Here is a 25817-nt window from a genome sequence, read left to right as displayed (position 1 = left end):
TCTTCATTGTTTTCTCTCTCGCTTTGGTCCGAAGAGGCAGGCTACATGCACACCTTTTCAGGAACCGCAAGCAGGCAGAAAAAGGCACTCTGGAAAAATGTACTCTATGATGGAGTTGCTGGCAATGAGTAGAGTAGGGAGAGGGGAGAGCCGTGGAACAGCAGCGTGTAGCTTTTCTGGCGCGGTTAACTATTAAGAATGAATTGAAGTGCACATTGAGTACCTCGGCGCCGTTTTTAGCAGAGCCAGGGGTCAAGAGCAAAATGCAGTTAGATGCCCGTCACTCGGCCGGCTCCGCGTAGTATAACTACCTAGTGCTGCTGCCCATCACTTTTTGCGTTCGGGCCTATCAGGCTGCGCCGGCGACATAGGTACGAGTAGGCCCTGCCTAGGTGCTTCGGAGCACTGCCGAATATGTAGGCGGGGTTAGGGCTTGCCGGTTCTGGCGTATAGCAGGCTTCCCCGCTTGCGTTGCGTGTGCGCCGTCCCTAGCTCGCTGTAGGGCTTGCTGGTGCTGCGGGGTAGGGAGGGTGGGTGCGTCGTGTGGTGTGGAGTCGTGTGGTGTGGAGAGGGGGGCTCTGCTCCCGCTCGCTGCTCTAGTGTAGTGTAGTGTAGGTACGGTACTCTGTGCCGCCGGCGTCGTCGGCGTGGCAGTGCCTGGTACTCGATAAGTGCAGCCGCTGGGCGAGACCCGGCTTCGTGCGAGGGTCTCACCGTCTCGTCTCACTTCTCGCCTCGTAGGTCTTGATGTCTCGGCTCGGCCCGGTGACGCGGCTTGACTAGGTGCTTGTTACCTAGCTTCTCTTCCTTTCTCTTTTTCGTTGCTCGTTCTTGTACGTTCTTGCTTTTTTGGTGAGAGGGAGAGGTCGAAGAACGATTGGAGATTGAGATCGCGACTGCGCCTACCGTGAGGCTTACGGGTACAATACTCTACACGTCCTCTGGGCCTCGGGCGTGGGGGCAAGTGTGTAGAGTACATGTACTGTACGAGTAGATAGATACCGATATTGGCGAAGAAGAGAAAGACGGTCTCCTCGCTGTTGGAATAGGGACTCTACTCCAGGCACGGCCGTCTTGCGTGCCATTCATTCATTACCTATATGCAGTCTACGAGCTACACATCCTATATCCTCGTGGAACACGAGCACCTCCAGAAACCTCACCGTGGGGGTGGCGGTGGCGGTGCGTCTTGCTCCCTCTCCCCACGAAGAGACGCGATTGGTCCGCCCCAGCTCATCACACGCCTCTGCCCGCGCCGCCGTTACCAGAAGCGGTAATATGCTACTACTCTACACACGCGCACGCCGGGCATCCCGCACCACACGTCCTCTCCTCTCCGCTACTGCCGGAGTGGGAGTGAGGGAGGCGAGCGCGCGACGGCGCGGTTTAGCCAATTTGCCGGCTTTCAGCAAGGTGCGCTGTTGTTGTTGCTGCTGTCGGTCTCTCGTTCAGCGTGCCGTTTGCTGCGTTCTGGCTCTGCTCGGGTTGCTGGGTTGGGTCTACTTCTGCTGGTTTTTGGGTCTGTCTGGTGGTGTGCAGAGATGAGTGGGGATTGCTCTTATCTGGCTCTCGTACTCCTATGGGCTTGCGGTTGGTCCTGCGGTTGGGCTAGGGGCAGCGGCGCTGCCTCCGGCTTGTTACTATGTAAATGGTGCTTTTGTTGCACTGGGCTAGACGTGAGGGAGGCTTAGGCGTGGTTGGTGAAGACAAGGTTGTTCGTTCCTTCGTAACTTTGATCCCTGCTGTCGCTGGCACAGGAAGTTTTCTTATAATACTCACCTAATAAAAGAACTGCGGATACTACACGGCTTTAACGTGGAGATAGCTGCTGCCACCAAAGTGTTGTACAATTTTTTTTTATTCAGCTTAATCAAGTCTTAGCATCCAAACTCTTGACAGCGAGAAGAGTGGGATGACTGACACGAAATACAAAAGACCTTCGGAGCACTCGGCACAACATCTTAGAGTAGCAGCTCACGCAGCGAGTGCTTCGTCACCTATCATACAAACATACCCAGTCACTTTAGGAAGGCTCGTGGCCACTACCATGTAACGTCTTTCGCGAACAAATGAAAGGTTTAGCAACCTAGCAGACTGGTCTAGTCCAAGATCCCGACACAAGAAGAACTCCAGCTCTTTTCCCACAACGACGAGGGTTAAAATAAATGAAAACAGATGTGGTATTTCCCAATCCAATGCCAAACTCCGGGATCCTGAATACCTTGATATGGTGGGAGCAGTTTGGAGCCTTTGTGCACATTCTTTTATGTGATTTGCCCAAACGCATAGCCCCTAAACAATCTACCCTTTGAGGCCAAGTGCCGTATTAGCGAAGCGATCGGCGCCTGGATGAAGATGAACCATGATGTGGATGGTGATGTACGCGGACCGGCGTTCGGAAGATAGTCGCAGTATAAGTCGGAGAGGGTAGGATTGACCATGGTCCGCACGACCGAACTGTGACAGTGATACCTACGAATGGAGTTTTTGCCAGATTACACACTGGGAAAACTCAAACATCGGGATCATCCTCTCCTATGGCGTCCACATCTCCATCACCATCTTCATCCTCTTCAACAGCCTTGCCCTTGCCTTTCTTATCTAGTGTCTCGTCTTCGGTGTCTGACTTGGCCGATTTGGACGACTTGGACTTGGCCTTGCCAACTTCTATCAAATCAGATTCTTCTTTATCATCCTCTTCTTCGACGGCTCCATCAAAACCATTAACAACAACTTCCCCAAGCTTGCTCCGCGTTCGCCTTGCCGTTGTAGGTGGTTGGGCAGGCTGGCCGTTGCCGGAAAGAGGTGTCTCGGGGCCCATTCCCAACAATTTACCGCCTCTCCGAACGGGAGTTACGTTGCGTCTGCCACTTGACATGAAAGGTCTTCCCCGCTTCTTGGCTGTTGTGGTAACCCCAGGGATGGGAGGGAACACTTCGAAGCGAGTTGGTGGTATGCCGGAAGCTGGACGGGGCGTCATCATGGTCTGAGAAACACCATTGGGTTGCGGCGTGGAAGGGGCGGACTTGACGGTTTCAGCAGGTACATTTGGTGTTTCCGGCCTCTGAGGGCTATGAGAGTCAACGGTCGACCCAGAAGCCTCCTTAGCCGCGACACCCTCTGCGGTTTGTTCAGGGCCATGTCCATTCGGTTGAGGGTTTGCTTCCGCCTCAGTCATTTGTACCCCTTCTTCAGGCGCGGCCTGCTCATCATCATCCTCACCCTCGCGCTGTGCTATGGTCTGCAGTGGCGGGCCTTCGTCGTAGTGAGACAGATTACTACGGCCCATCACATAAGGTGTCCATACTAGCCGCTCTGGCTTGATCTGAGGGTAGTTCTTAGCCTCAAACTTCCCGATGTAGTGTTTGAGGAAGTCATAGTCCAGTCTGAGCGCATACGTCTTGGTTGTTGGGTCTCTGACAAGAGCACGCAGACCTTCCAGAGCCGAAACAATGTCGTCAGCCGTCATGCCTGTCTCCTCGGATATATTGGCAATGCTTATGGGCTTCTTCCTGTCGAGTAGATGGTAGCACAGGATCAAACGCCAGTAGCTGCGGTAAGACACGAGACCCATGTCAGACAGCGGCTTCTCCGGAGAACCAGTCTTCTTTTCGACCCGGGTAAGGAGATAAGAAAACTCGATGAGCATATGTCCGAAGCCTTTCCGTTGGTGGATAGGGAGCACCAGGATGCAGGAGACGTTGTTCAGGCTGCTAGGTCTCTTCTCTTTCGAGAAATAACCAACAAAATGACAGCCATAGCTGTCCGTCTCGGTCATCACGTAAAAGAGGAATGGCTCTACGTCGTAGTACAGGGTCTTGGATCCTAGGAATAATTTTGCCAACAAGCAAAGATTCTGGCAGTAAACGGGGTTCTTACGTCCGTCTACTTCGAAGAAGGAGTACTTGTCATCGCGATAGATTTCGTCACCTGGGGGGTGTCTAGCAGGACATTTGAGCTAGGTTCAGTTAGCTTAATCCTGGCTCTCATTAAGATTCCAACAAACCTTGTGTCTCCAAGCAACATAATCAGAGTTCATGTACTTGAGACAAAATTCGCAGATGTAAAGCACTTTGTTCCGACTGTACTCTTCCGGATAGGGTGCAGCGTGCCAGGTGTCGATTTCATAACCGCCGAAATTGATGCATTTTATCTTGCTTGGAGGCCCAGAGACCTTCGGGGTGCGAGAATTCTCTTGAGTCACGTTGGCGGCAGCAATCTTGTTCCTCCAATCATCTTCTGCTTTTAACCGTGCAGTCTCAAAGCGCTTCCTGTCCACGGTTTGAGGAAAGGTCTTGCTAGTATCAGCTTCAGTCTCGGATAGGATACCACCATAGGGTTTTTGCTTCGATTCGTCCATTTCGCGATCCGGAAAGCCAAAAAAGCCCGTGAAATTTGTTTGTATGGCGGGATAGTGAGATGGCTCAGACTCGGCTTGCGCGACAGATACCTTCTCAGCTCTCCTAGCACGATCGCGAGCACGCCGCTTCTTTTGCTTCATGGTTGAACTGAGAACCTCTGACAATTTCGTAGGATCGAGATTCATAAAAGCGACGACAAGTTGCCTGCTATTGGACGTAAGGATTGTGGCGCTAGGCCGACCAACTTTCTGGGAGATGGACCGTCGGGGACGGGTACGCCGCGATGAACGAACAACCTGCGATCCCTCGTCATCAGAGTCAGCAGCTTGCGTATCAACCGCAACTGGTTTTGATGCGACGTGTATGGCGTTTGGTGATGATCCGTCCTCATCAAAGTCGTCATCTTCATTCTCAGACGCGGTCGCCGGCTGAGACGAGAGGCGTCGCTTCCTGGTCGAACGCACGGGGAGCGCTTGCTCCTCGGAATCGGCTTTGCGCTTCCGCAGAGAGCGGGAGCCATCCATGGGATCATCTGGGTGGATTAGAGTGTTGAAGACAGAGTGAGCTTCCGGGTCGTTTGCACCACGGGTAGGCGGCAGAAGGTCTCTTGTGAGCTTCTGCGCCGATGAACGTCGCCTCGACAGAGGACGAGGAGTCTCTTGGTCGTCTACTTGAAGACCATTTTCAACGCAAGACGTGCAGCGCCAATTTTCGGCATCTGGATGTGTGTCAGGCGGGAACATGCTGCGGGAATGGCTTGGCTTGGCTTACCATCGTCGGTCTTGAGCGAGTTAGCGTTACGGGCACATTGCCGATGAGCTGCAGGGACGAAAACAATCAGCCGCCATCCCATGATCATAGTGCACCCTAAACCGCACGCACTCACCGTTGTCGCCGCACACTAGGCAGGCCAGATACTCTTCGAATTCCTCGCTTGGATCGTGCTCTTCGTCTTCCCCACAGAAGCTGGGGTCGGAAACATCAGCACCAGTTTCCCCACGTCTCACTTGTCAGGGTCCAGCACTCACACGCAGCAATTGCGATCCACAATTTCGGCCTCTGCCTCTTCGGCCGTATCGCTCTGTCCCTCCCATTCGTTCACGGCATCCGATTCGGAATCGCTGCCTGAGTCTGCTTCGCTTTCGCTAGACTTGGGGTCTTCGGAAGATGGCTCGACGGCGGCGTCTTCGTCCCCGTCCGCGTCGGCATCTGCGTCGCCGTCATCTTCGCGCACAATGTCTGATGCGGGCATCTCGACGGCTGCCACAGGTGCGGTGGTAGCTTCTTCTTCTTCTTCGTCAACCTCCTCGCCTTCGGCATCAACTTCTTCGCCTTCAGCATCCATATCCGAGCCTTCGAGCTCCTGGCTCACGACGGGCGCAGCCTGGATCATGTCGACATCCTCGTCATGCTCGGCGTCCATTTCGCTGTCTTCATCCTCGACATGATTGCCCATGTTTTGGCCCATGAGCCTGCTAGGCTCGGTGGCCATCGCATACGACGCGGCCGACGCCAGGGTGGAGGTGGTGTGCTCCAGGTCTAGGTGGCGCGTTTGGCTTGCGCCTGCATCGGTGAGGTCGTCGTTGTCGCGTCGCGGGCCGATAGTTAGGTAGAGTAGGCTGGGGGGAGGAGTTGGCGGGCAGAGAAAGTCGCACCCACGCCTCAGCCGATGGAGATTGCCGTGTATGCAGCGATTGCGCGCGCGTGATGGCAGCGACGCTCGTTGGATGGCAAAGGTTGTGGTCGGATCGGCAGCGCGGGCGAGGATGTTTGACGCGTCTGCGGACGGCAGCTCGGGCGGCGACGGCGTGAAATGTGCGGCCTGAATGGTAGCGGCGGGGTTTGCGACAAGGAATCCGGGCTTTTCGCGCACTCAGAGCGAGGATGGCGAGTGGAAGGCCCCTAGGTTTCGCTGGCCTTGAACGGAGACGTCGAGGAGCGGGCACGGCCCAAGCGCCCGTCCTGCCGTTCGCTCGACTTCCAACCTTGCGAACCGCAGCTCGTCCATAGCTGATTACCGACCACCACCTTCTCCACCACCCCGTCCGCCGCTCGCAACCACCCCCTTGCTCCAATCGCACCATGGGCGTCCCCTTCGAGGCCCTGATTCCCTATGGGATCATTCTGGGTGTACGTGGGGCCCCTCGTGTCGGTGCCGTGCCTGACTGACGCAACCTCCACCAGATGTTCACCTTCACCGGTGCCGCCCTCACCAAGGTCAAGCACATGCAGAACGGCGGCAAGCGCGCCAGGCACTCGGTCGACCAGTGGGATAGAGTGAGTCGCTCATTGGCCCGCAATCTCGTGGCATGCCGGCTAACACACAGCAGCAAAGTGAGCTCTCGACGCCCCTCGGAGCGACCGCACGCATACTAAACGACAGCAGTGATGGACCGCGACAGGCGACTCACCGGCCTTCTCAGAGGCCAGACCGACAGGCCGTTTGCGCCTCCCGGCTTCGAGCTCAGCAACCCGTGGCGCGTGAGTACACAGGCAGGCCAATGCATCCCCGGAGTCGAGGCTGACGTACGGTCCAGCTCGAGAAGCGTATCATCTAAACTACAGCCCGCAAGGCCAACACTTTCTGTCCAGCTCAATGAACTGTCTATGCTTTGTGATCTTCGACGAACAGTGTCTACCGAGGAAGTTACCTGATCTAGGCCGCCTGCCTTATCTCCGAAGCCATCCCCCTAATGCCCTCGCACTCGCTGCGGCTCAAGGAAATGCCAAACCTGCGCTCCAGGGCGCTCACTCGGTCAGCTTCGCTCTTGAATTCCTCTTGCACCTCCGTCTTTCCGTTGCTACGCATTTTCACGTTGTCCTGTAGAATGATGACCCCAATGATAGCGTCTTCGTCGGGCCCTCCCATGATCATCTTGGCGCAGATGACCTTTTGCGTGAACCATATCTTCGGGTGCGTGCTCGTGAAATAATTCATGAGGAAGTAGTCGTGCCGTAAGAATTCGAGCTCGGTAAAGCAATACATGTCCTGGAACTCGCTATGGCTGTCGATGCGGTGCTGATAGACCCAAAGGCGCTGGTTTGGGTCGGTGTTTTCAGCGAGGTTCTTCCACACCAGGCGCACCGATGCTGGTGCAATGTGGGTAAAGTCATCGGGGGAATCTTTCCTCAAAGGCAGGGGGCGAGTGGCGCCATTGGGGCCGAATCCGACATCGATCATGTATTTCTGATCTCCGATGGTGACCAGGTTGATCATGTGGCTCCTGCGCCTTGTCAAGATGATGGGCATAAACAAGGCGGTTATAGGGGCGCTTACCATCCATTGTACGAGTCGCCTCCATTGACTCGTGCGCCGGCGGAATAGACGTTGAAGCCCAGAGAGCGCAGCACAATGTTCAGCAAGCCATTGTTTTCCATGCAGTACCTGGCAGCAGCATGATGCAAGTAAGCGGGTGTGCATTCGGGCGGGTGGAACGGATGCACAATATTACCCTCCGCGACCAGGGGTGTCGACCTGCTTGTGAAACAGCACATCGGGGTCGAGGCTGATCTGATGGTGCTGGGAATAGTGCAGATTTAGATTCTCAAAGGGCACAGCGCAGAGGTTGTGTGTTTGGAGCAGGGCCAGGAACGCCAGCTGATCGACAGGGTCGAGGGCTGAGACATTGTAAACACGACGGGCGTGGGGCAGCTGGACGCGGTCAAAGTAGCGCTCCAGCTGGGCGCGGGAGTACGTATGCGGCGACGACATTGACTTCTTCTCCATACTCGTACAGACCCCAGATTGTGACGTCGCGATAAGTCGGTTCGTTGGCGAAGGCAGTCAAGTAGCGAGCGGCTATCGCAATGCGCTAGACGGCGACGGATCGCCGCGCGCTCCTCTTGTAGGGGTCCTGGTGGCCCCCCCTAACCAACGACTGCGCGTCTCTCTCTCTAGCCTCATACCTACTTTCCGCCATGTGCGCCCCTGTCGCCCGCACGCGGCTCTAAATCCTCGCGCTTCTCGCCAATTACCTTCGTTTTATCTGCCACGTCCGACTCTCTCTTTCGCTCTCTTTTATCTCTTCTCTTGACGCCGATTTTGGGGCGCCTGTCCCCTGCCACTCTCTCTCACCATGCAGGCCAATGGCGAGCGCAAACAGTCCTTGGGCCTCGAGCCGCCGCCCTCGCTGAACTTTGGCTTCCCGTCCCCGGGCACTTTTACGCCCGCCGGCTCTATCGACTCCCCCACGCTCCCCGACAAGTCCTCCTACTCGCCCGCTGGCCCTCCGCCCCCCGCAGATGTCGTCCTCGAAAACTCCAAACACGCCGTCGCCGAAGGAAGCACTCCCCAACCCTCCGGAAAAGCCCGCACCTCCAAGTCGCTCGACGTCAATGACCCCGTCCACATGCATCTCCTGGTGGAAACGGCCGTGGGCGACAGCCTTGCATACGATGTCTTGTCTTTTGAAGAGCTCGAGGCCCTAAAGAAGGAGCGCGTTTCATTGGTTGGCCGCATGGAAGCTGTCGGGCAAAAGCTGGCGCTTGAGTCCAAAGTGCGCGACGCCGCCGTGTCTTTGAACCGCCTTTATGGGAACAAGCGGCCTGGCTCGAGTGCAGGCTCCCCGAAGCTGCACAGGCGCAGCATCAGCCGATCCAGCAACGGGAGCACCGGCAGCGCCCAAGTCGAGAGCGTTAGCAGGAGCGAGAACGAGCTGGCCACAAGCCAAAAGAAATGTGACGAGTTGTCACGGGAGCTTTGGCAAATGGAGAGGCGCTTTAGGGACATCGAGTCGCAGATGTTGAAACACACTGCGGGCATCCTTCAGATGACGCACAAGGGTCCGACGAAACGCAGCCGCAGCCGACAGTCCCTGATCAACAACAATGCCCAAGGAGGCCGGCCGGATAGCCCCGCCAGCATCTTTACCTACGAAAATGCCGGTGCCAGAAGCCCAGTGCGTCACGAAGACAAGGACAACTTTGACGAGCGCAGTTTGTACCGCTCTCCTGATAACCTCGACAAACTGGTGGATGCGCTCAAATACGGCAAAGCTTTGACCACTCGCACCGATCCCTTTACCAATGGAGATTCTGAGGTGCAAACTGGAACCTTGCAGTCTGTGGAAAACCGACTTGAGGATTTGAACGACAGGCTTCGCCAGCTGATAATTCAGGCAAACCCCGACACGAACAAGGAGTACGATGCTCCACCGAAGCACACGGCCGATGGTAACGCCGGCCAACAGGCTGCGAACGTCGAGGAGAGGCTTGATTATCTTGATCAAGGCCTCCGCGATCTCGAGGCCGAGCAAAGCAACATGCAGCAGCACCACCAAGACACTAGGCACGCTCACAATGCTCTGGAGGGACGCCTCGAGGGTATCAACAACCACCTCTATCAACTCGCCGAAAGCACCCGCACGGAAGATCAAGAAGAGCAATTACCACAGCCTCCACCTCCCCAGATTTCAGGCCAGGGTGCTCAAGAGCAAATGGAGTATATGCAAGAGGTACTTTATGCTATCGAGCAGTCTCAGCAAAAACTACTAGCTCAGGTTTCTGAGCAGCCAAAGGAGCAGATGCCGGCAAGCGTTCTGCAGGAAGAGCTACAGTTCCAGCTGGATAATTACGAATCTTCTCTCAACGGGCTGTGGCAAATCATCGTTGCCGGTGAAGAGGAAGCACGCCAAAGGAAAGCTCAACGCAGACAGATGCTTGAGGCTGATCCTGACGGAACTTCGGACCTCGATGATATGTCTCCGGATGAAGAGCCTCTGTCAAGCGACTTCTCGATGCCATTGTTCACGTCGAAGGTCCAGACTTTGTTCAGCAAGGCTTCCAGTCTCAAAGAGAAGAATGCTATTCTGCGCCGCCAGATCAAGCAGCAGCGCGAGCTCAACAGCAAGTCAGACGCCGAGAGGGAGCAACAAGTCCTGGGCCTCCACGACGAAATTTCTCGTCTGCGCGAGCAGGCGCACAACAACACTGGCAACTCCGACGCTCTGGAACAAGAAGAGCAAGCCCGCCATGTTGCCGAAAACAAGGCTGCCGAGGCATCGGCTCAGCTCGCCGAGGCCGAAAGCAAGTTGTCCCAGCTCGATGAGTCGCTGCAAGCCGCCAATGCCAGTCGTGAGAATGCAGAAAAGGCAGTGCATGAGAAGGAGGAACAACTCAAGAAGACGGAGGATGAACTGAAGGAGCTTGAAACCCAGGTAGTCAAACTGCAGACCGAAGTAACTATTGCACGAGCAGAGCTCGACGGCGCATATGGAACCAGGGCTCAACGTGCCGCCGACATTGCCGGAAACCCCGCGATCAGGGAGGAGCTGGATGCACTGGGCGAAAGAAACATCCAACTTACGATCGAGGTTCAACGACTTCAAGAAGCGCATGCCACCGCTGCAAGGGAGGCCAGCCAGGTCAGCGAAAGAGAAAAACTGCTCAGGGTTGAGCTCCGAGACACGATTGCCGAATTTGAAGAGATCACGAAGGCAAACGTCGAGAATGAGAAGGAAAGAGAAGGCCTGGAGGGAGTCATTGACGGACTCCGAGAGAAGGTCGAACGCCTGGAGGGTCAGCTCGCGGATGAGAAGGTCAGATGGCTCGGCGTCAATAGCCCCGGCGCACCGAACGGTGGTATGCAGGAGACGACGAGTATTACGGTTCTGAGGGTGGAGTTCAAGAAGATGATGCGGGAGACGAGAGGCGAGGTTTTGAGGGCGTTGAGGGTAAGTCATGCCATCCATACAGCGCCGATGCAGGCACTAACAAGGCCACAGTCCGAGCAAGAGGAACGTCGGAGACTAGAGCAACTTCTCAGGGCGTTGAAGAAGGAGCAGTTGCCGCAAAAGTCGCGTATGAGTCAGAACAGCCAGAACCTGACCGCAGCTTGATTTTACTAACGACCCCTTAAAACTACGAGCATAGGCTTTTAAAAAAGGCTCGCCGGGTGTTCATTGTTCATAATTGCCTGCTTCGCGTAGAGCGACGGTTTGGAGTTTCTCCTTTGGTGTAGATTTTTAGGGCGCATCTTCTCACGTTTTCTATGGCGTTCATTTAAACAGCATATACCCAGGCGTGTTTCTTTGGCCCTGGTTTCGTAAAGGCTTCCGCTTGGATGCCGTTTCCATGCCGAAAAAATCAACATCATACGGCGTGCTTCCCATCGCACTATCGTATAGTTTACAATCTACGACTACTCCATCGTCTGCAGACCCATGCTGTCATTCCGCTTCTATTGTAGCAGCACTCGATAATCTCTCTCGTTGTCCTTGCTGCTCTTTCTTTCGATAGCATCGTCTATCAACAGACTCGCGAATAAACAGACATAGGTCGCCGTTTGTCGATACCGCCATTGCTAGCATTTTTACATTACTGACACTGAGCTCAAGGCACTCAAGTCGATGCTGGACTTCCCTGCACAGCTGGCGCAGGCGCCTCGGAAACAAGCAGTGACTGAATCACCTCCAACGCAGCCAGCTGCTGTCCCAGCCCGGAATTTCCGTCAAAACCAACATCCCACCGGTACCCACAAGTCTCTCCATCCTCACCTCCAGAACAAGCTGCCGCTGCGCCTTGCGCCGATGCCTGCAACAAAGGCTGGATGGTGTCCTTGGTAAATGGCGCGAGCACACTGGTCTTCGCCATCCACTGAGCCAGATACGCTTTGAAGCTCAGCTGGTCCGTGTTACAGGTACCATACGGCTCGCAAGTTGCCTCGTACATGATGTTTGTGGCATTGTCGCTTGGGCCAAAGAAGATCTTGGCGGCTTGCAGCAGCCCTTCTGTTGTTTGTTTCCAGCCCTGCCCCGCGTCGCCGTCGGTATGATTGTACATCACTGCGGCGCCGTAGAGATACACGCCGACGTTGTAGGACCACTGGTATTTGGTGGGGTTTCCGCATTCTTCCGTGGCCTGCGCACCGTCGAAGACGTTGTAAGCGGCATCGATGAAGCCGACTTTCGTGGACCAATTCCAGACTTTGAGTGCCCAGTCGGCGTAGGTTTGGTTGCCTGTGTACCGGGCGAGACGGGCTGCGAGCTGGAAAAGCTCACCGTTGGATATGCTGTTCTTGTAGTCGTAGCCGTTGTTGAAGGTGAATATTTGCCATCTCAGCCCGCCGTCGCATGTGCTGGTGTCCCAGCGTACTATCTGAGAGTTAAAAGTGTTCACTGCCAGATCAAGCCAGGATGGTTCAGAGGCGGCCGGGGGAGAGAATCCGCCTTCCAGGGCAGACATGGCGCCGAGAGCCCAGAAAGCTTGATCGTCATTGCCCTGAAACGATCTTTTGTTAGTCATTGAAGTTGTTGGTCAGACGTGAAGTTTACAAGCTCCTTCTTCCATTCTGCATTCATGTAGTCATGTTGAGGTCCCGCCTGCGCCAGAAGAGCTTTCTTCGTGGTATCGACATGACTAGCATCGCCAGTATATGTCCAGTAGTCGACCAGTCCGCCCCAGACCGCACCAGCTTCCCACCAGTAGATTGGTTTGTCGAAAGTACCGATCAGGTAAGCGGGCGTGTCGGTGGTATTATGTATGTACAGCTTAAGTAAACCCTGCGCCACTGAGGCTGCTGCAGATCGAATGGAGGCTATGGACTTGTAAGATCTCCCGCGACGTGTGGTGGAAGAGAAGGGAGTGGCCTACCGGGATCATCGATGGAGAAAGTTAGCGCGGAAGTGAGAGACGGGACTAGTAATACAGCAGCAACGGCTGTCAAAGCGCGCTGGAAACCCTTCATGGCGGGGGAGACGGATGTTAACGAAAGACACAGAAAGAGTGAACAGGACTTCACATGTCCATCGGGGGCGAAGCTGGTGTATATACAAGGTAGGTAGGCGCAAGTGGTGAAGGGTTTTGGTCCGGGCATTGGCGGGCGCGTCTCTGACATGAAACGCGCCACACGGGCCACGCGTTTCATGGAGCGCTGCGGAGCCCCAGAGCCCCCCACGCCCCCGCATGAAACAGACTACACAGGCTCGACCTTCTCCCCGGCCGTCTTGCCACCCTCTCTCTTCTCCGGTCCCACCGCCTCTGTTGACGAATTCTGGTCCACCGCCCGCAGCCCCATGGCCTTTTCCCTCCTGATCCTCTTGCTGATCTTGATGGGCGACTCTCCTCTTCTGGTGTACAGCAGATCCATTTCCTCCAACGTCAGCTTTGCCGTTTCCGGGTAGCAAAAGTATATCAGCGGCACGAACGCGAGGTTCGTGCACATGAAGATCAAATAGGCTTTCCACTGCAGTCGACTGATGATTACCGGCGTAATCATGACAATCACAAAGTTCTAAAAATTCCGTTAGTCTGGACCGGTTGCACCCTTCCGTCGAGTTCTTACCCAAAGCCAGTTCGAAGATATGCCGATGGCGGTACCTCGTGCGCGGGCCCTCAAAGGTAATATTTCTGGAACTGTCAGCTACGTGTAAGCCATCCGACGCTGGAATAACTCACCGGGTACGTATACCCAAGGGATGCAGTTCACGCTAGCGCCGAAAATGAACATGTATATGAAAAAGAAGGCGACACTCGCCGAGGCCGTTGGCGTCTCTACGCTGCTTCCTTTGAAGCTCAGTAAGATGGATATGAGCATCATACAGATGCCCAGGCCGAGACTACCCCACAACATTGGTCTTCGCCGTCCAAGCTTATCGGCGCCCAAAGCTGGAATGATCGAGCCCAGAGGGAACATAATTTGGATGCTAAGCCAATGACGTTAGCAGTGGACAACACATCGGGATTACCCATTCATACACTCCGCCGATTAGCAACGACATGTTGCGAGACATGCCGACATTTTCTTCGAGAACGGTCGGTACATAATAGCTTCAAGAGGTCAGTGTTCCGTCATTTGCATTCCTTCCTGCAATACGCACACGACGAGATTGATGCCACCTAACGAGGTCAGTCCGTCGTCATCAAGAAGTTCCATAACATTCTTACCAACTTGGTTCATGAATTGCATGCCATATGCAAGGAGAACCCGCTTGCCTGTTTGCACTTCATCTTGCTGGAAAATGTGCAGCCAACTCTTTTGAGATACTCCTTCCAGGCGGAGTGCCTGAAGAATTTCCGATTGTTCTTTCAAAATGGCCGGGTCATCGGGAGATTTATCGAAGACGGTACAAAGCACCTTCAAAGCGTCTTCATTTCTTCCTTTATTGAAGAGATCTCTAGGTGAGTCAGGGAGACCAAAAACAAGAATAACGACAACCTGTTGCGACGCTATTGTCAGTCTTCTTGTACGCGTATGAGGAACTTGTCAACTTTCTCTTAAATCTGAGAACATACAAAGGCGAAAATAACCTGGCATGCAATCGGTAGACGCCAGGCAATCGGACCATGGGTAAAATTCATGCCGTAATCAAACCAGTACGCTGTCATGGTCAGCTAGTTGTCATATGGCTTGATCTATTGGGCTTGTCATTTCTTACCAGTTACTATGCCAATCCCAACAAAGAATGGCTCGCTACAAACGAGGCGCCCTCTATTATGAGCGTGGCTGAGTTCAGCTTGGTACATGGGCACGGTGGAAGTCTCAATCCCCGTGCCTATGCCGGTAACGAAGCGGGCGATGATCATATGAGGTTTCGAATATGCGGAGGCTTGAAGTGCTGCTCCAATCTAAATCTAGGTAAGCGACGGCATCTTAAGCTTGCTTAGAGGTATGCTTACTATGACCCAGGTCATTGCTATCCACATTGCACGTCTCCTTCCAAAATATTCACCGTAGGCAAATGTGAGGAGGCAACCGGCAAAACATCCCAGGTTGTATGTACTGACGATTATCCCCAATATGGTGTCTCCGGGATTATCCACGATATTCAAGAAATCCGTGTTGCCTACAATGCCGCTGAAAACACCTTGGTCGTAACCTGTCATGCGTCAGGCATTGTTCAGAGTGCGAAAGAGGTGAGGCGATTACCAAAAAGGATAAATGCCATTGAGCACGCGGCTGAAATGGCCAATTGCAGCTTGAAGCCGCGTCCAAACATGTCGAACTGCATGGCGATATTCGGGTAGACCTTTCCCCCAAAATGAAACTGTTAGCTCTCATCCGATGGCTTCAACGGGCGTTCGGGGCCCCGTCACTGGTTATATACCAGTCATACCGATGCACCGGGAGAACATAGCCCGGACAGCAGTGTAACATTCGCGCGAGAAAGGTCCGAAGCAGGACGATTGCCGGCTGACAGGCTTCGACAACGCGGGGAGAAACGGGTCCATGCTACGGGAGTCTTGAAGCACGGCAGTAGTGACTGACCAAGAGACGCGGTCGGGCAGGCTCAGCAGACTTGGCAAAACATATGCCGATGGGCCCTTATGCGGGAAAGTCTCACGAGTGATCAGCGCCCTGTCCGGCTAATTGGCTTTAATGCGGGGGGCTCAAGTGGGGTGATAGCGTTCTGGTTTCCTGGGGTCCGGGGTCTGGGGGGGTGACGCCGCATTATTCAGACATCCCGACTCATGATGCCTTACAAGACGGAATAATTCTTTCCCTGGCTCAGAACAAAAGCGATTCATGTTCGCCTCAATCTTCGAGTGTTTGCATGCATCGGCAATGTGCTCGGCTTCTCCCTTGTCGCCAGTCGTACCTATCCAAACTTAAATCCGTACCATTCACGGGTTTGGAGCAAAGAAATTTGAAGTTCTCTTCGATTCGATGAGGTGTCGGCTTTCTCCGCGATAACTTACTGTAGGGTGCAGAGGAGACATGGCAGTTGAGAGCATGACATTCCTCGAGCCCAATGACGAGTTCAGAGGATCATTGATGCCGCGCCCATGGGGCTCCATGCCGGAGAAGTGTATAAATGAGTGAAAGCTTGTGAAAGCATCTTACTGAAAAAGCAACGATGTACGAAGTACGGTGTACCTTTTGTTGTAACAACTTAGCGAGTGGCTGGGCAACAGCCGAGCTGCACTACCGACCACACGTCATCCCCACATTACCCCGACGTACCAAACTGCAGGAGACCCTTCGTCCATCAACCTCTGGTTGGCCGCAACCATATCCATCGTCGCTTTTCTTGAGCCTCGTTATAGGCCTATCGTAGTGATCGTCGTTTCTTCAGCACGCCGTCGGTTCTAGCTTCAATCGTTCAGATTTCCGTGGCGTTCCGCTCCAAGAAGTAACCTCAACACCAACCGCGATCTCCAAGATGCCCATCAGCATACCGCTTCCCATATTCCTGGCGCTACTGTCTGCGCCGGAGGCACTCTTTGCGAGACTTCTTTTGCTCGGGCAGAGTTCAGGGATGTCGATCACATCCCTTGCTTTGGCTTTAACCGCTTTCAACTTCGTGATCTGGGCTATATGGATGACGTTCATATATCCTTTTGTTTTCAGCCCTTTGCGCGGTCTGCCGGAGCCCAAGGTTTGTCCCGTTCCTTGTCGGCGCAAAACTGCAGCTTATTTAGTCAGGGTGCTTTACCTGTACTTGCCCATGGCTTTCTGGCATTCAAAAGGCCCCCTGGAGCCGAACTTCTTAAATGGATCAAGGAAATTCCCAACGATGGACTGATCAGGTTCCGCGGTTTTTTCAACATAGACAAACTATTACCAACAGATCCAAGAACTCTTGCAGATGTCCTCGTTAACAACTCTTACGACTTCCAAAAATCGACACGGACCAAAGGTTTCCTCCGCCGAGTGCTTGGAGATGGCCTAATTATCCTCGAAGGAGATGAGCATATGTTTCAGCGCAAGAATATCATGCCTTCCTTCAGTTTTCGCCACATTAAAAATCTATATCCTGTGTTTTGGCAAAAGTCCTTAGCCCTCACTGAAGCTATTTCCACCAAAGATTTCGACCATTTTGAGAATAACTCTGGAGAAAGACCCCCAGCGGTCATTGAAGTCCACCATTGGGCTACCAAAGTCACTTTGGATGTCATCGGTCTTGCGGGCCTAGGTCGCGATTTCCATACCTTGGATAATTTTGATGACCCGCTTGCCAAACTATACGAAGACTTCTTCATACCCACCAAAGGCAGGATGGTCTTATTTGCAATGCATGTTGTAGGCCTTGGCAGACTGTCCAGAACATTGCTCTGGAAAGTTGATGAGCGTCTCCAAGAACTTACTAGTAGACTGCGAGAAATCTGCCGGAGCCTTGTCACCGACAAGAGGCGCTCTTTGAAGGCCCAGGATCAGGAAACAAAGGACATACTCTCGGTTATGTTAAATTCCAACGTATTCGGTGATGATATGCTAGTTGACCAACTTCTAACCTTTCTTGCTGCCGGGTGAGCCAACCATACATCCACATACTGATCAGCCGACTGACTGTACCTAGGCATGAAACCACATCCTCCGCTTTTACGTGGGCGACGTATCTTCTAGCCACTAACGAAACGATCCAGGCGAAACTTCGCCAAGAAGTTCGCAATTATCTTTCTGCTGAGCTTTCGGATGCAAGCAAAACAGAAGATCTTGCGGATAAGCTCGAATCCATGCCATACCTAAATGCCATCTGCAACGAGGTCCTTCGACTTTACCCCACCGTGCCAGTCACTGCCCGCGACGCCATTCGCAATACGACCATCGGCGGCCAGCATGTCCCAAAAGGCACGCAGGTCCTCATAGCTCCATGGGCTATCAACCGGTCACCTAGCCTTTGGGGAAGTGATGCCGAATCCTTCCGTCCGGAAAGATGGATCGACCCAGATGGCCATGCCAACAACCACGGTGGTGCACCAAGCAACTATTGCCAGCTTACTTTTCTCCATGGCCCCAGATCATGCATCGGACAGAAATTTGCACGGGCAGAACTTCGAGCGCTAATTGCGGCGTTTGTGGGTAAATTTAAGTGGAATCTCGCTATGGACCAAAGTGAGGTCATTCTTACTGGGGTTGTGACGATAAAACCAAAAAATGGAATGAAGCTACGGGTAACAAAGCTTGAATAAGTTGTTGGATTTAGTCGGATTTTCTAGATAGCCTCCTTCGGTACCTTTGCATGTCTATTTAGTGGGAATATCTCTGTACATCGCAGAACTGGTTGCATAATAGGATAAGGGATAGCATAGTTTGGCATAACAGTCGAGGTTTCCACTTTTAACAATTGTTTTGATTGTCCGCTGCCTTCTTTGGAGAGAAAATATTTCATGCTTTAAAGCTACCGCACCAAGAAAGGATATAGTATCATGATGATGAATAACGCATCTTCAATAGTACTTTATAAGTAAGAAACTGAACTTATTTGTTGAAATCATTCTGGACCACAACCTCAGTGCCAACTACTTCTCCATTCAAGTTCCCTGGACGGCTTCCGTCCAATGTGTCCAGTCCAAATCTATCCCGATATCAATGTTCCCATAGCCTTCCTCCCAGATACCACCGTCTAAAGAGCCAATGCTTTGCAATAACCCAGGTTCATTCTCAAAGAGTGGAAAATTCGTAGCGGGGATGGTGCTAGGAGTGACATACAGGGTAGCCGGGTCTTCACCAGTGTCCTTTCCTCCAAAGGAAGCTGGCGACGTTTCAGTACCACGACAAGGTATGGTGGCTATATTACACAACTTCATCAGCAATTCGTGCCGAGCTCTCATATGGCTGTTTCCTTTCTCAGCCATTCCACAGAGAACTTCCAGTGCCATTTTCATCGACTTCCTGTCTCTTTCATTAAAGGGAAATGCAAGATTTATCATGACCAAAACGATTGCAGCGCTGAAGATGTGTTCACCATCCATAAAACCGTAGGTGGCTTCGACCGTCAGCAACGATTAACGAAATAATCAATATCTTCTCAGACACTCACCTACAAGATTCTGCTTTGCTGCAGAATACATCATTATTGTACTATCACGAGCCGCAGTTATGCAAGCTTCAATAACAGCTATAGCTGTTGGAGAAAGATGAACGCGCCAATCTGTGTCCTCACCCTTGCCTCCGGTTGCCAGTCGTTTCTGGACCATGCGGAACAGTAGTGGACGCGCAGTCATATTGATACATTGGTAGTAATGCAGAAAAATGGAGACTGATTCGCGCGATATATCTTTTCCAAGCTTGTTCGGGTCGAACTGAAGTTCTTGAGGAAGGTCTCGCCGCCAATTGTTGAGGTCCGTCATGATGTTGTAGACAGAAGCAACAAGATCAGGCTTGTGATTCTTGCGATAGATGCCTACGCCTATCAGTTTATAAAGTATGATGATCCATCAGTATCGCGTACTGTTCATTATCTTGCCCAAGATTCTGGACAACTCCGTATAATGTAGCAGCACTGTTGCTGGGCCGACTTCCGGTTCACATTCCGGCAGCCTGGACGGGTGTGAAACGCCAATGTCTTCGTCTAGGATAGTGATTGGGTTGCCCGATTTTGCGCAAAGGATCCTGCTGTAGTCAGTTACGAGCTGACGAGAAACGCTCAAAAGCTTTAACTTGCCTGTCCATTGAATAGACAGACCACCACAAACGACGTCTGTGTTCCCGTGCCTTGTTATCTATTTCGGGATCGTCTATCTCTTGGTGCAACCCGAGAGATATAGCCATACGCAGTGCTAAGCCGGTCTGAGAGCTGTTAGCAACATACTTAGCCTACTAAGATGATAAGACATACGTAGAGGAAGGCTGCATCTCGGCGGTTCAAGTTCTGCATGAAATAGCCTGCCAAGGAAAGAACTTCGACGAATAACACGGAGCCTTCGTCGTGAATATCAGGAAGAAACTGTAGTGCTTGCATGAAATAGTCAAACCCCGGGGGACCGTCATGTCCATCCCATTGATTTACACTGTATAATTGACCATAAGCAAGGATGATCAAGACTTGACTGTATGAAAGACACGCCTCGCGGTCTGAAAGGTCGGGTATTTGATTATATGCTTTTTGAAGACGTGCTTCGAAGACATGAGGCTCAACGAATGAAAAAATGGTACCAATATAGACAAATTGGGCTTTGTAAAGACGCTTCGCAAAGCCATAAGGGGGCAACTGCGGGACCTTGGTCAGTGAAGGGCGGCGCTTAGGCCATGCCGCAGGATTGTACGTCGGGCACTGCACCTCTATCGAGAGGTCATGGTCGAATCGGCTGAGAGTCTCAACGAAGCTTCGTAACCTTAGGCCAAAACTGGTGGAAGAGGAGTTGCCAAGGTAGTCTGGTTCCAAGGATATACCAATAAGTAAAAAGCAATCCATATGAAGTGCCTAACCTACGTCGTTGTCCAGAAGGCGTCATGACAAGATGTGCCATGCCTTCGGTGAGAGGGTTTTCTCCGAATTCTTCTGTTTCGCCACTCCCTTTCGGATTTAAAGATGCTGAAGCTGGAAATGAAGGCGACGGTGCCTTGGGGATCGGAGCCTGGCTTTGTTCGTACGCCCTCACGCGTGCTTCAAGGTCGCGCAGATAGCTGGCTCTTAGTCAGCGGGTTCGCAACAGGCGCGTCATAACCTTACAACTCGGGAACCTGAACCTTCCGTTCTTGTTCCAAGTATATACAGCCATGGTTACCGGCACGACAAGTCCTACAGGAAGGAAGGTCACCGCTACACTTGGTCTTCCTTCCTCTACACCGGACACAGCTGATGCACAGGTCAGAGCGCAGGTCTCGGGAGTCAAGGGAGTTGTCTCACGCCAGAGAAGTCCGCCGATAGGGAATACTGGCCCGATGTGCATGAGCAGTGGTACGTTGCTTTCCTGGAGGCATGATGTGGACAGTGGAAGGCGGCGTGACGGATGTCTGACTCTGACCTCTGGAGACGTCAAGCGAGTTGCCGATCTCGGCTCTCGCGGCTTCCTCTTCCGATTATCATTACCGCCTGCATGCTCCACGGCTTTCCCCACCGATCTCTTTCGACTGTTCATTTCCATGTGTACTTGGAAATAGCCCGATATCATCCCTGCACCACCGCCGAAATAAAAATGCCTGCAATTCTTGTCTGTTCTCTCGCCCATCTATCATCGACATGGAGCGCCCTTCTGTCGATGTCAAGTCGGCCACCTTCGAACAGCAAGATGGCTATGCTAATCCAGAATCAGGCGAGACAGGCCTCTATATCGATCCAATTAAGGAGAAAAGGCTTCTGGCCAAGCTCGACTTAGCTTTTGTGCCCATTATCATGCTCGTTTACCTGGTATTGTGCACTGTGATTTTCGAGAGCCAACTCATTCGCTGACAAAAGACAGTCTTGTTTTCTCGACCGTTCTAACATTGGTGAGTTAACCCCGTGCGGAAATCTAAACTGGTTCTGACCGATAAAGGCAACGTCAAAACCGCCGGCATGCCTGAAGCAATTCACGCAACGCCTGAACAGTTCTCTATCGCAGTGTCCATATTCTACGCCACTTATGTCAGCTTTGAGACACCTTGGGCCATCCTTTTAAAGAAGTTAACACCCCGCTACCTTCTGAGTGGCCTGTGTATTGTCTGGTCCCTTGTCACCATCTTCTCCGGTTTCATTGAGAACATCGGTGGCCTCTATGCAACCAGGCTCATCCTCGGAGCTTGCGAAGGTGGCCTTTTCCCCGGCCTAAACCTTTATCTAACCATGGTCTATCGGAGAAAAGAGCAAGCAAAACGGGTTTCATACCTTTTCGTGTGTACAGCTATCAGTGGAGCTTTCGGGGGACTTCTTGCTTACGCCATTCTTCAAATGGATGGGGTATCTGGCGTTGCTGGCTGGAGGTAAGTTGGAGTTCATGTGGTGCACTGTAAATGGATACTCACGATGCCTAGGTGGGTTTACATCATTGAAGGCATTTTCAGCTTCCTGATAGCTGCTTATGTATGGTTTGGACTGCCAAACGATCCCTCAAACGCCTACTTCTTAAATGCAGAGGAGAAGAATATGATGCAAATCCGTGCGATTCAGAGGAAGGAATATATGGGCAGTGAAGAATTCAGCTGGGAAGAAGTTATGCTTGCATTGAAAGATCCAAAGCTTTACCTGAGGCGCGTATACTTGTCTTTTACACGACTTTTTAAGTAATTCTGCTAACAGTATTCAGTGGTTCCATTCAGTTCTGTCAAGACGTACTCCTTTACGGCTTCAGTACCTTTCTCCCGTCTATCATATTGGGAATGGGCTACAGCACATTGCAATCTCAATACCTAACCATCCCCGTTTACATACTAGGCGGACTTGCTTTTATGATTTTTGCTTTCATTTCAGATAGATTCACTATTCGAGGGCCGGTACTTCTGTTCCATTTACCTTTTTCTTCTAGACTTACTGCTAACCTGTGCACAGTTTATTTTTCTGACCAATATTCCTGGTATCATTGGATATATTCTATTGCTTACAGATACTTCTGTTGGTGTCAAATTCCTAGGCACCTTCCTATGCGCTATTGCAGTATACAATGGGGTGGGACTGAACGTGACATGGTTGAATGTCAACGTCGCCCCACATTATCGACGTGCTGCATCGATAGGGTTCCAACAAACTATTGGCAATACCGCTGGTGTGGTGGCTGGCCAAATATATCGGACTGCGCCGTACAAACTGGGAAATGCGTAAGTGACTCTTTACTTGTCGGTTTACCAAACCGCAGAATTGTTACTTATTAACATACAGGTTCTCACTTGGGGCGTTGTGCATAAGTCAGGTCCTTGTTGTTTTAAAGTGGTTGTACATCAAGAAATGTAACGAAGAGAAGGAGAAAATTTCTAGTGGGGAAGTCGAAGACATGAGGAAAGTCAAATCGGGTGATCGCGCTTTGAATTTTAAATACCAGCTGTAGGCAGTACAAAACTACACCTATCATGAAAACTTTTCTTATGAGTTTATTATAGAATGTGACCTAGAAGTGTTATGGTGAATTTTTAAGGTTGATATTATATACTGCCGGTGTAGTTGTTCGATGCTTTCATATAGGAAAGTGATTTATTTTTCAAGTGTGCTCTATGACTTGGTTTTCCTTTACATCTAACACAATCATATGGCCCGGAGCATGACCCATAACAACACCGGGCAAACTCGCTCTCATGACAGCCTCTTGAGGCGTCACACCACAACCCCAGAAAACAGGCACATTCTCCTTATCTCCAATTTCCAAAGCCTTACCTTCAGCGGTAAAAGGTGTTTCTCCCCAGTCTGGCCTATTGATATTAGATACTCCCAGAACCCTGACAGCTTCCCAGCCCCAGGCAATCGGCTCTCCATGAGTTGCCACGTATGGCCTTGTTATACCCCTTACTTTCTCAACGTCACTTTTTTTGTATAGTCTCATTGAGACAGTATATGTACTTCCAGTGAAAACGCCGGCTGGACAAAGCGGGAGGTTTGTGCGGTACATTGGAACAACTCGGCCCCACACTGTATGGTTCGGAAGTAATCCTGCGGCTGCGAGCGCGGTCTCGAAGCTATATGAACAGCCAATCAAGAATGCAACGTGATCTTCGGTCCATTCCTCTGTAAGATCTTTACATTTCGCCTTGAGTAGCTTCCCATCTCTGCAGTTGTTTGTCAGTATCTTTAACATGAACAAAATTAGTCCGCGCAGATACCTGTAAACCATATATCTAGGCGCGTCTGTTCTGATGTCAATGCAATGCGCAACCTTATCATCGGCAATATCCTTCATCCACGATTTCAAGTATGAGTGGTTGCCAACGCTTGCAGATTCTGCCAGAAGAGGACAAGGTACAGGGTTGCGAAAGCAAAGAAGACGAAAGTCCGCTGCGAATCGTGAAGGAAGAACTATTAAATTTGCTTGAAGATAACCAGGTGCAATGCCAGACGTGGACAAAATCGTGTTTTCGCACGCGGCCAACCTGGCTTCAAGACCAGTGCTGATTTTTGCTGGAAGACAAGACATGGACAAAACGTGGAGGGGATGTAAAAAATGACAATGCCATGATAGAGATGCTTATAAAAATATTTGCGAGGCAATAGCCGCTTTGTATCAAATAAGAAGCTCCACCTTGTTTGTCGGCTTTAACATCCGATCAGATAAGGACCCATCGGGTGGCCATGCCGATATGAACAGGGATATAAATCACCAAAAATGGGTCCACTGGTAAGATCCAAGCCTATCCTCTGTGCCTCCCATGCGCATCTCACGTATAGCTGGTACACACTCTCACAACACTCTACTTCGCATACAAGTAGCATACTTACATATCCACAAGGAGTATGCCATGCTACATGTTAAATATAATGGCTAAAAGAACTCTGCCGCTTATTACGCCACGCGGCAAGGGGCAAACAAACACGGTGACACTAACTACATCACTATGATCTCGTGTTTTCAGTAAGGAACTCGCCACCAAAGATGGCACCTTTATTATATTGTGACCGAGTAAAACTTTCACTTCATTTCAGCACAGTTGCCTGACCTGAATGCTTACTATCTTCCGCGCCCTTCTGTTCAATTCGGCCAAAATGTCTATCAAGACCTCTCTTAGCGCAGGCACTGCAACGCCTACTAAGCGTACTCCAATCCAATCCCTTGACGGTCCTGACAGGCCACCTCGTCTCTCCGTCCTAGATTCCGCCAAGAAGTCTATCTGCAATGTGGAACAACTTTCCATTGCTGTTAACGACGGTCCGGACGGCGCAGTCCCTGGTTTCGTGCACATATCATCAAATTTTGAGAGGCGAACCTCCAACTCGTCTTCTTCGTCGCGGACAGCAGCAATTCTGCTTTCAGGTGCAGGTGGCGGCCTCGTAGGCCCATCCTCGATCTACCTGTCCATGGCGACTAAACTAGCATCTCTTGATGCGGGAATCCCAGCTCTGAGAATGGATTACAGATACCCCGCCAGAAACAAATATTGCGTTCAGGATGTGGAAGCTGCCATGTCGTTACTGGAAGCTGACTATGGGCTTGATCGCGTTGTGTTAGTAGGCTGGTCCTTTGAAGGTGCGCCGGTCTTCACGGTTGGCGGGAACAATTCACGTGTTGTTGGCTGCGCAACCGTAGCATCTCAGACTGCCGAAACAGAGGGAATCAGACGCCTTGCGCCCCGACCGATACTGCTGCTCCATCGAACTGGTGATCGGTGCTTGAGTTACTCATGCTCCGAGAGGTTGCATGCAATGTATGGATCCAAGGGCGATAGACGAATACACCTATTTGATGGTGACGATCACGCTTTGACAAGAAATGCGTTCGAAGCAGAGCTGGAGCTATGTTCTTTCGTTATGAGATGTGCCGGAGTGAATATTCAAGATGGTGAAAAGGATATTGTTGGCAAACAACTTATTTCAAAGGAGGAGAGAATTAATAAAATGGTTAAAGGCGGTGATCTAAAGGGAGAGGAACGTATATACTAAGTAGATATATTTATCTTAGTACATACTACGTAACTAGTCCTACTATTAAGCTAATATTTATATCCTTAAGCCTCTGAATACTATTTAAAGGTAGTATATAATATAAATATAGCTATTTACTATAAGATATAGTAATTTATTATAAAAAATAAATATTTCTTTTTTTTATAAAATATATTTAATATCTTCCTAAAGCATATTCTTTTTCTTTAACAAAATATATTCCACTTTTCTGAATATATATTTATCTTTTCTAAAAATATATTCTTTTTTTTTTAAGAATATATTTTACTTTTTTTTT

The 25817-nt window shown here is 51.4% G+C and overlaps 11 protein-coding genes across 11 annotated transcripts; 5 read left to right on the top strand and 6 right to left on the bottom strand.

The window, feature by feature from the left end:
• Window positions 1-2512: 2512 nt before the first annotated feature.
• K452DRAFT_237984 (uncharacterized protein) lies at window positions 2513-5853 on the bottom strand (the record flags this gene model as incomplete). Its single annotated transcript, XM_033537633.1, has 6 exons — window positions 2513-3025; window positions 3086-3958; window positions 4007-5079; window positions 5133-5180; window positions 5248-5327; window positions 5390-5853. The coding sequence occupies 6 exons, from the start codon at window positions 5851-5853 to the stop codon at window positions 2513-2515; spliced, it is 3051 nt and encodes a 1016-aa protein (XP_033391889.1).
• Window positions 5854-6443: 590 nt separating this feature from the next.
• On the top strand, window positions 6444-6919 carry K452DRAFT_329832 (uncharacterized protein; the record flags this gene model as incomplete). Its single annotated transcript, XM_033545076.1, has 4 exons — window positions 6444-6491; window positions 6546-6642; window positions 6748-6842; window positions 6899-6919. 4 exons carry the CDS (start codon window positions 6444-6446, stop codon window positions 6917-6919), a joined length of 261 nt encoding a protein of 86 aa, XP_033391888.1.
• A 98-nt stretch (window positions 6920-7017) lies between these two features.
• K452DRAFT_237933 (uncharacterized protein) lies at window positions 7018-8073 on the bottom strand (the record flags this gene model as incomplete). The annotated part of the gene is made up of 3 exons (XM_033537631.1): window positions 7018-7585; window positions 7639-7746; window positions 7814-8073. 3 exons carry the CDS (start codon window positions 8071-8073, stop codon window positions 7018-7020), a joined length of 936 nt encoding a protein of 311 aa, XP_033391887.1.
• A 364-nt stretch (window positions 8074-8437) lies between these two features.
• Window positions 8438-11197, top strand: K452DRAFT_302973 (uncharacterized protein; the record flags this gene model as incomplete). The annotated part of the gene is made up of 2 exons (XM_033542662.1): window positions 8438-11032; window positions 11084-11197. 2 exons carry the CDS (start codon window positions 8438-8440, stop codon window positions 11195-11197), a joined length of 2709 nt encoding a protein of 902 aa, XP_033391886.1.
• Window positions 11198-11636: 439 nt separating this feature from the next.
• K452DRAFT_292618 (glycoside hydrolase family 76 protein) lies at window positions 11637-13099 on the bottom strand. The gene is made up of 3 exons (XM_033541407.1): window positions 12951-13099; window positions 12632-12894; window positions 11637-12578 (listed from the first exon to the last, which is right to left on the bottom strand). Exons 1-3 carry the CDS (start codon window positions 13042-13044, stop codon window positions 11700-11702), a joined length of 1236 nt encoding a protein of 411 aa, XP_033391885.1. The 5' UTR covers window positions 13045-13099; the 3' UTR covers window positions 11637-11699.
• Window positions 13100-13272: 173 nt separating this feature from the next.
• K452DRAFT_354056 (uncharacterized protein) lies at window positions 13273-15307 on the bottom strand (the record flags this gene model as incomplete). The annotated part of the gene is made up of 11 exons (XM_033545864.1): window positions 13273-13335; window positions 13360-13590; window positions 13642-13706; window positions 13755-14002; window positions 14055-14126; window positions 14177-14195; window positions 14244-14514; window positions 14592-14677; window positions 14735-14924; window positions 14976-15175; window positions 15226-15307. 11 exons carry the CDS (start codon window positions 15305-15307, stop codon window positions 13273-13275), a joined length of 1527 nt encoding a protein of 508 aa, XP_033391884.1.
• Window positions 15308-16275: 968 nt separating this feature from the next.
• K452DRAFT_259486 (uncharacterized protein) lies at window positions 16276-18397 on the top strand. Its single transcript, XM_033538497.1, has 3 exons — window positions 16276-16675; window positions 16723-17546; window positions 17597-18397. Exons 1-3 carry the CDS (start codon window positions 16460-16462, stop codon window positions 18207-18209), a joined length of 1653 nt encoding a protein of 550 aa, XP_033391883.1. The 5' UTR covers window positions 16276-16459; the 3' UTR covers window positions 18210-18397.
• A 62-nt stretch (window positions 18398-18459) lies between these two features.
• On the bottom strand, window positions 18460-20943 carry K452DRAFT_354054 (uncharacterized protein; the record flags this gene model as incomplete). Its single annotated transcript, XM_033545863.1, has 8 exons — window positions 18460-19006; window positions 19061-19423; window positions 19472-19632; window positions 19685-19809; window positions 19859-20394; window positions 20453-20646; window positions 20693-20818; window positions 20870-20943. The coding sequence occupies 8 exons, from the start codon at window positions 20941-20943 to the stop codon at window positions 18552-18554; spliced, it is 2034 nt and encodes a 677-aa protein (XP_033391882.1). The 3' UTR covers window positions 18460-18551.
• K452DRAFT_362706 (uncharacterized protein) lies at window positions 20744-22979 on the top strand (the record flags this gene model as incomplete). The annotated part of the gene is made up of 8 exons (XM_033546528.1): window positions 20744-20920; window positions 20996-21370; window positions 21423-21450; window positions 21498-21921; window positions 21973-22221; window positions 22245-22431; window positions 22487-22752; window positions 22814-22979. Exons 2-8 carry the CDS (start codon window positions 21203-21205, stop codon window positions 22977-22979), a joined length of 1488 nt encoding a protein of 495 aa, XP_033391881.1. The 5' UTR covers window positions 20744-20920; window positions 20996-21202.
• A 124-nt stretch (window positions 22980-23103) lies between these two features.
• Window positions 23104-24103, bottom strand: K452DRAFT_292612 (uncharacterized protein). Its single transcript, XM_033541406.1, has 2 exons — window positions 23746-24103; window positions 23104-23691 (listed from the first exon to the last, which is right to left on the bottom strand). Exons 1-2 carry the CDS (start codon window positions 24054-24056, stop codon window positions 23130-23132), a joined length of 873 nt encoding a protein of 290 aa, XP_033391880.1. The 5' UTR covers window positions 24057-24103; the 3' UTR covers window positions 23104-23129.
• A 519-nt stretch (window positions 24104-24622) lies between these two features.
• K452DRAFT_313405 (uncharacterized protein) lies at window positions 24623-25516 on the top strand (the record flags this gene model as incomplete). The annotated part of the gene is made up of 1 exon (XM_033543662.1): window positions 24623-25516. The coding sequence occupies one exon, from the start codon at window positions 24623-24625 to the stop codon at window positions 25514-25516; it is 894 nt and encodes a 297-aa protein (XP_033391879.1).
• Between the last annotated feature and the right edge of the window lie 301 nt (window positions 25517-25817).

This window comes from Aplosporella prunicola (assembly GCF_010093885.1).
Source record: "Aplosporella prunicola CBS 121167 unplaced genomic scaffold K452scaffold_58, whole genome shotgun sequence".
Classification (NCBI taxonomy): domain Eukaryota; kingdom Fungi; phylum Ascomycota; class Dothideomycetes; order Botryosphaeriales; family Aplosporellaceae; genus Aplosporella; species Aplosporella prunicola.
This window is presented reverse-complemented; position numbering and strand designations above follow the sequence as displayed.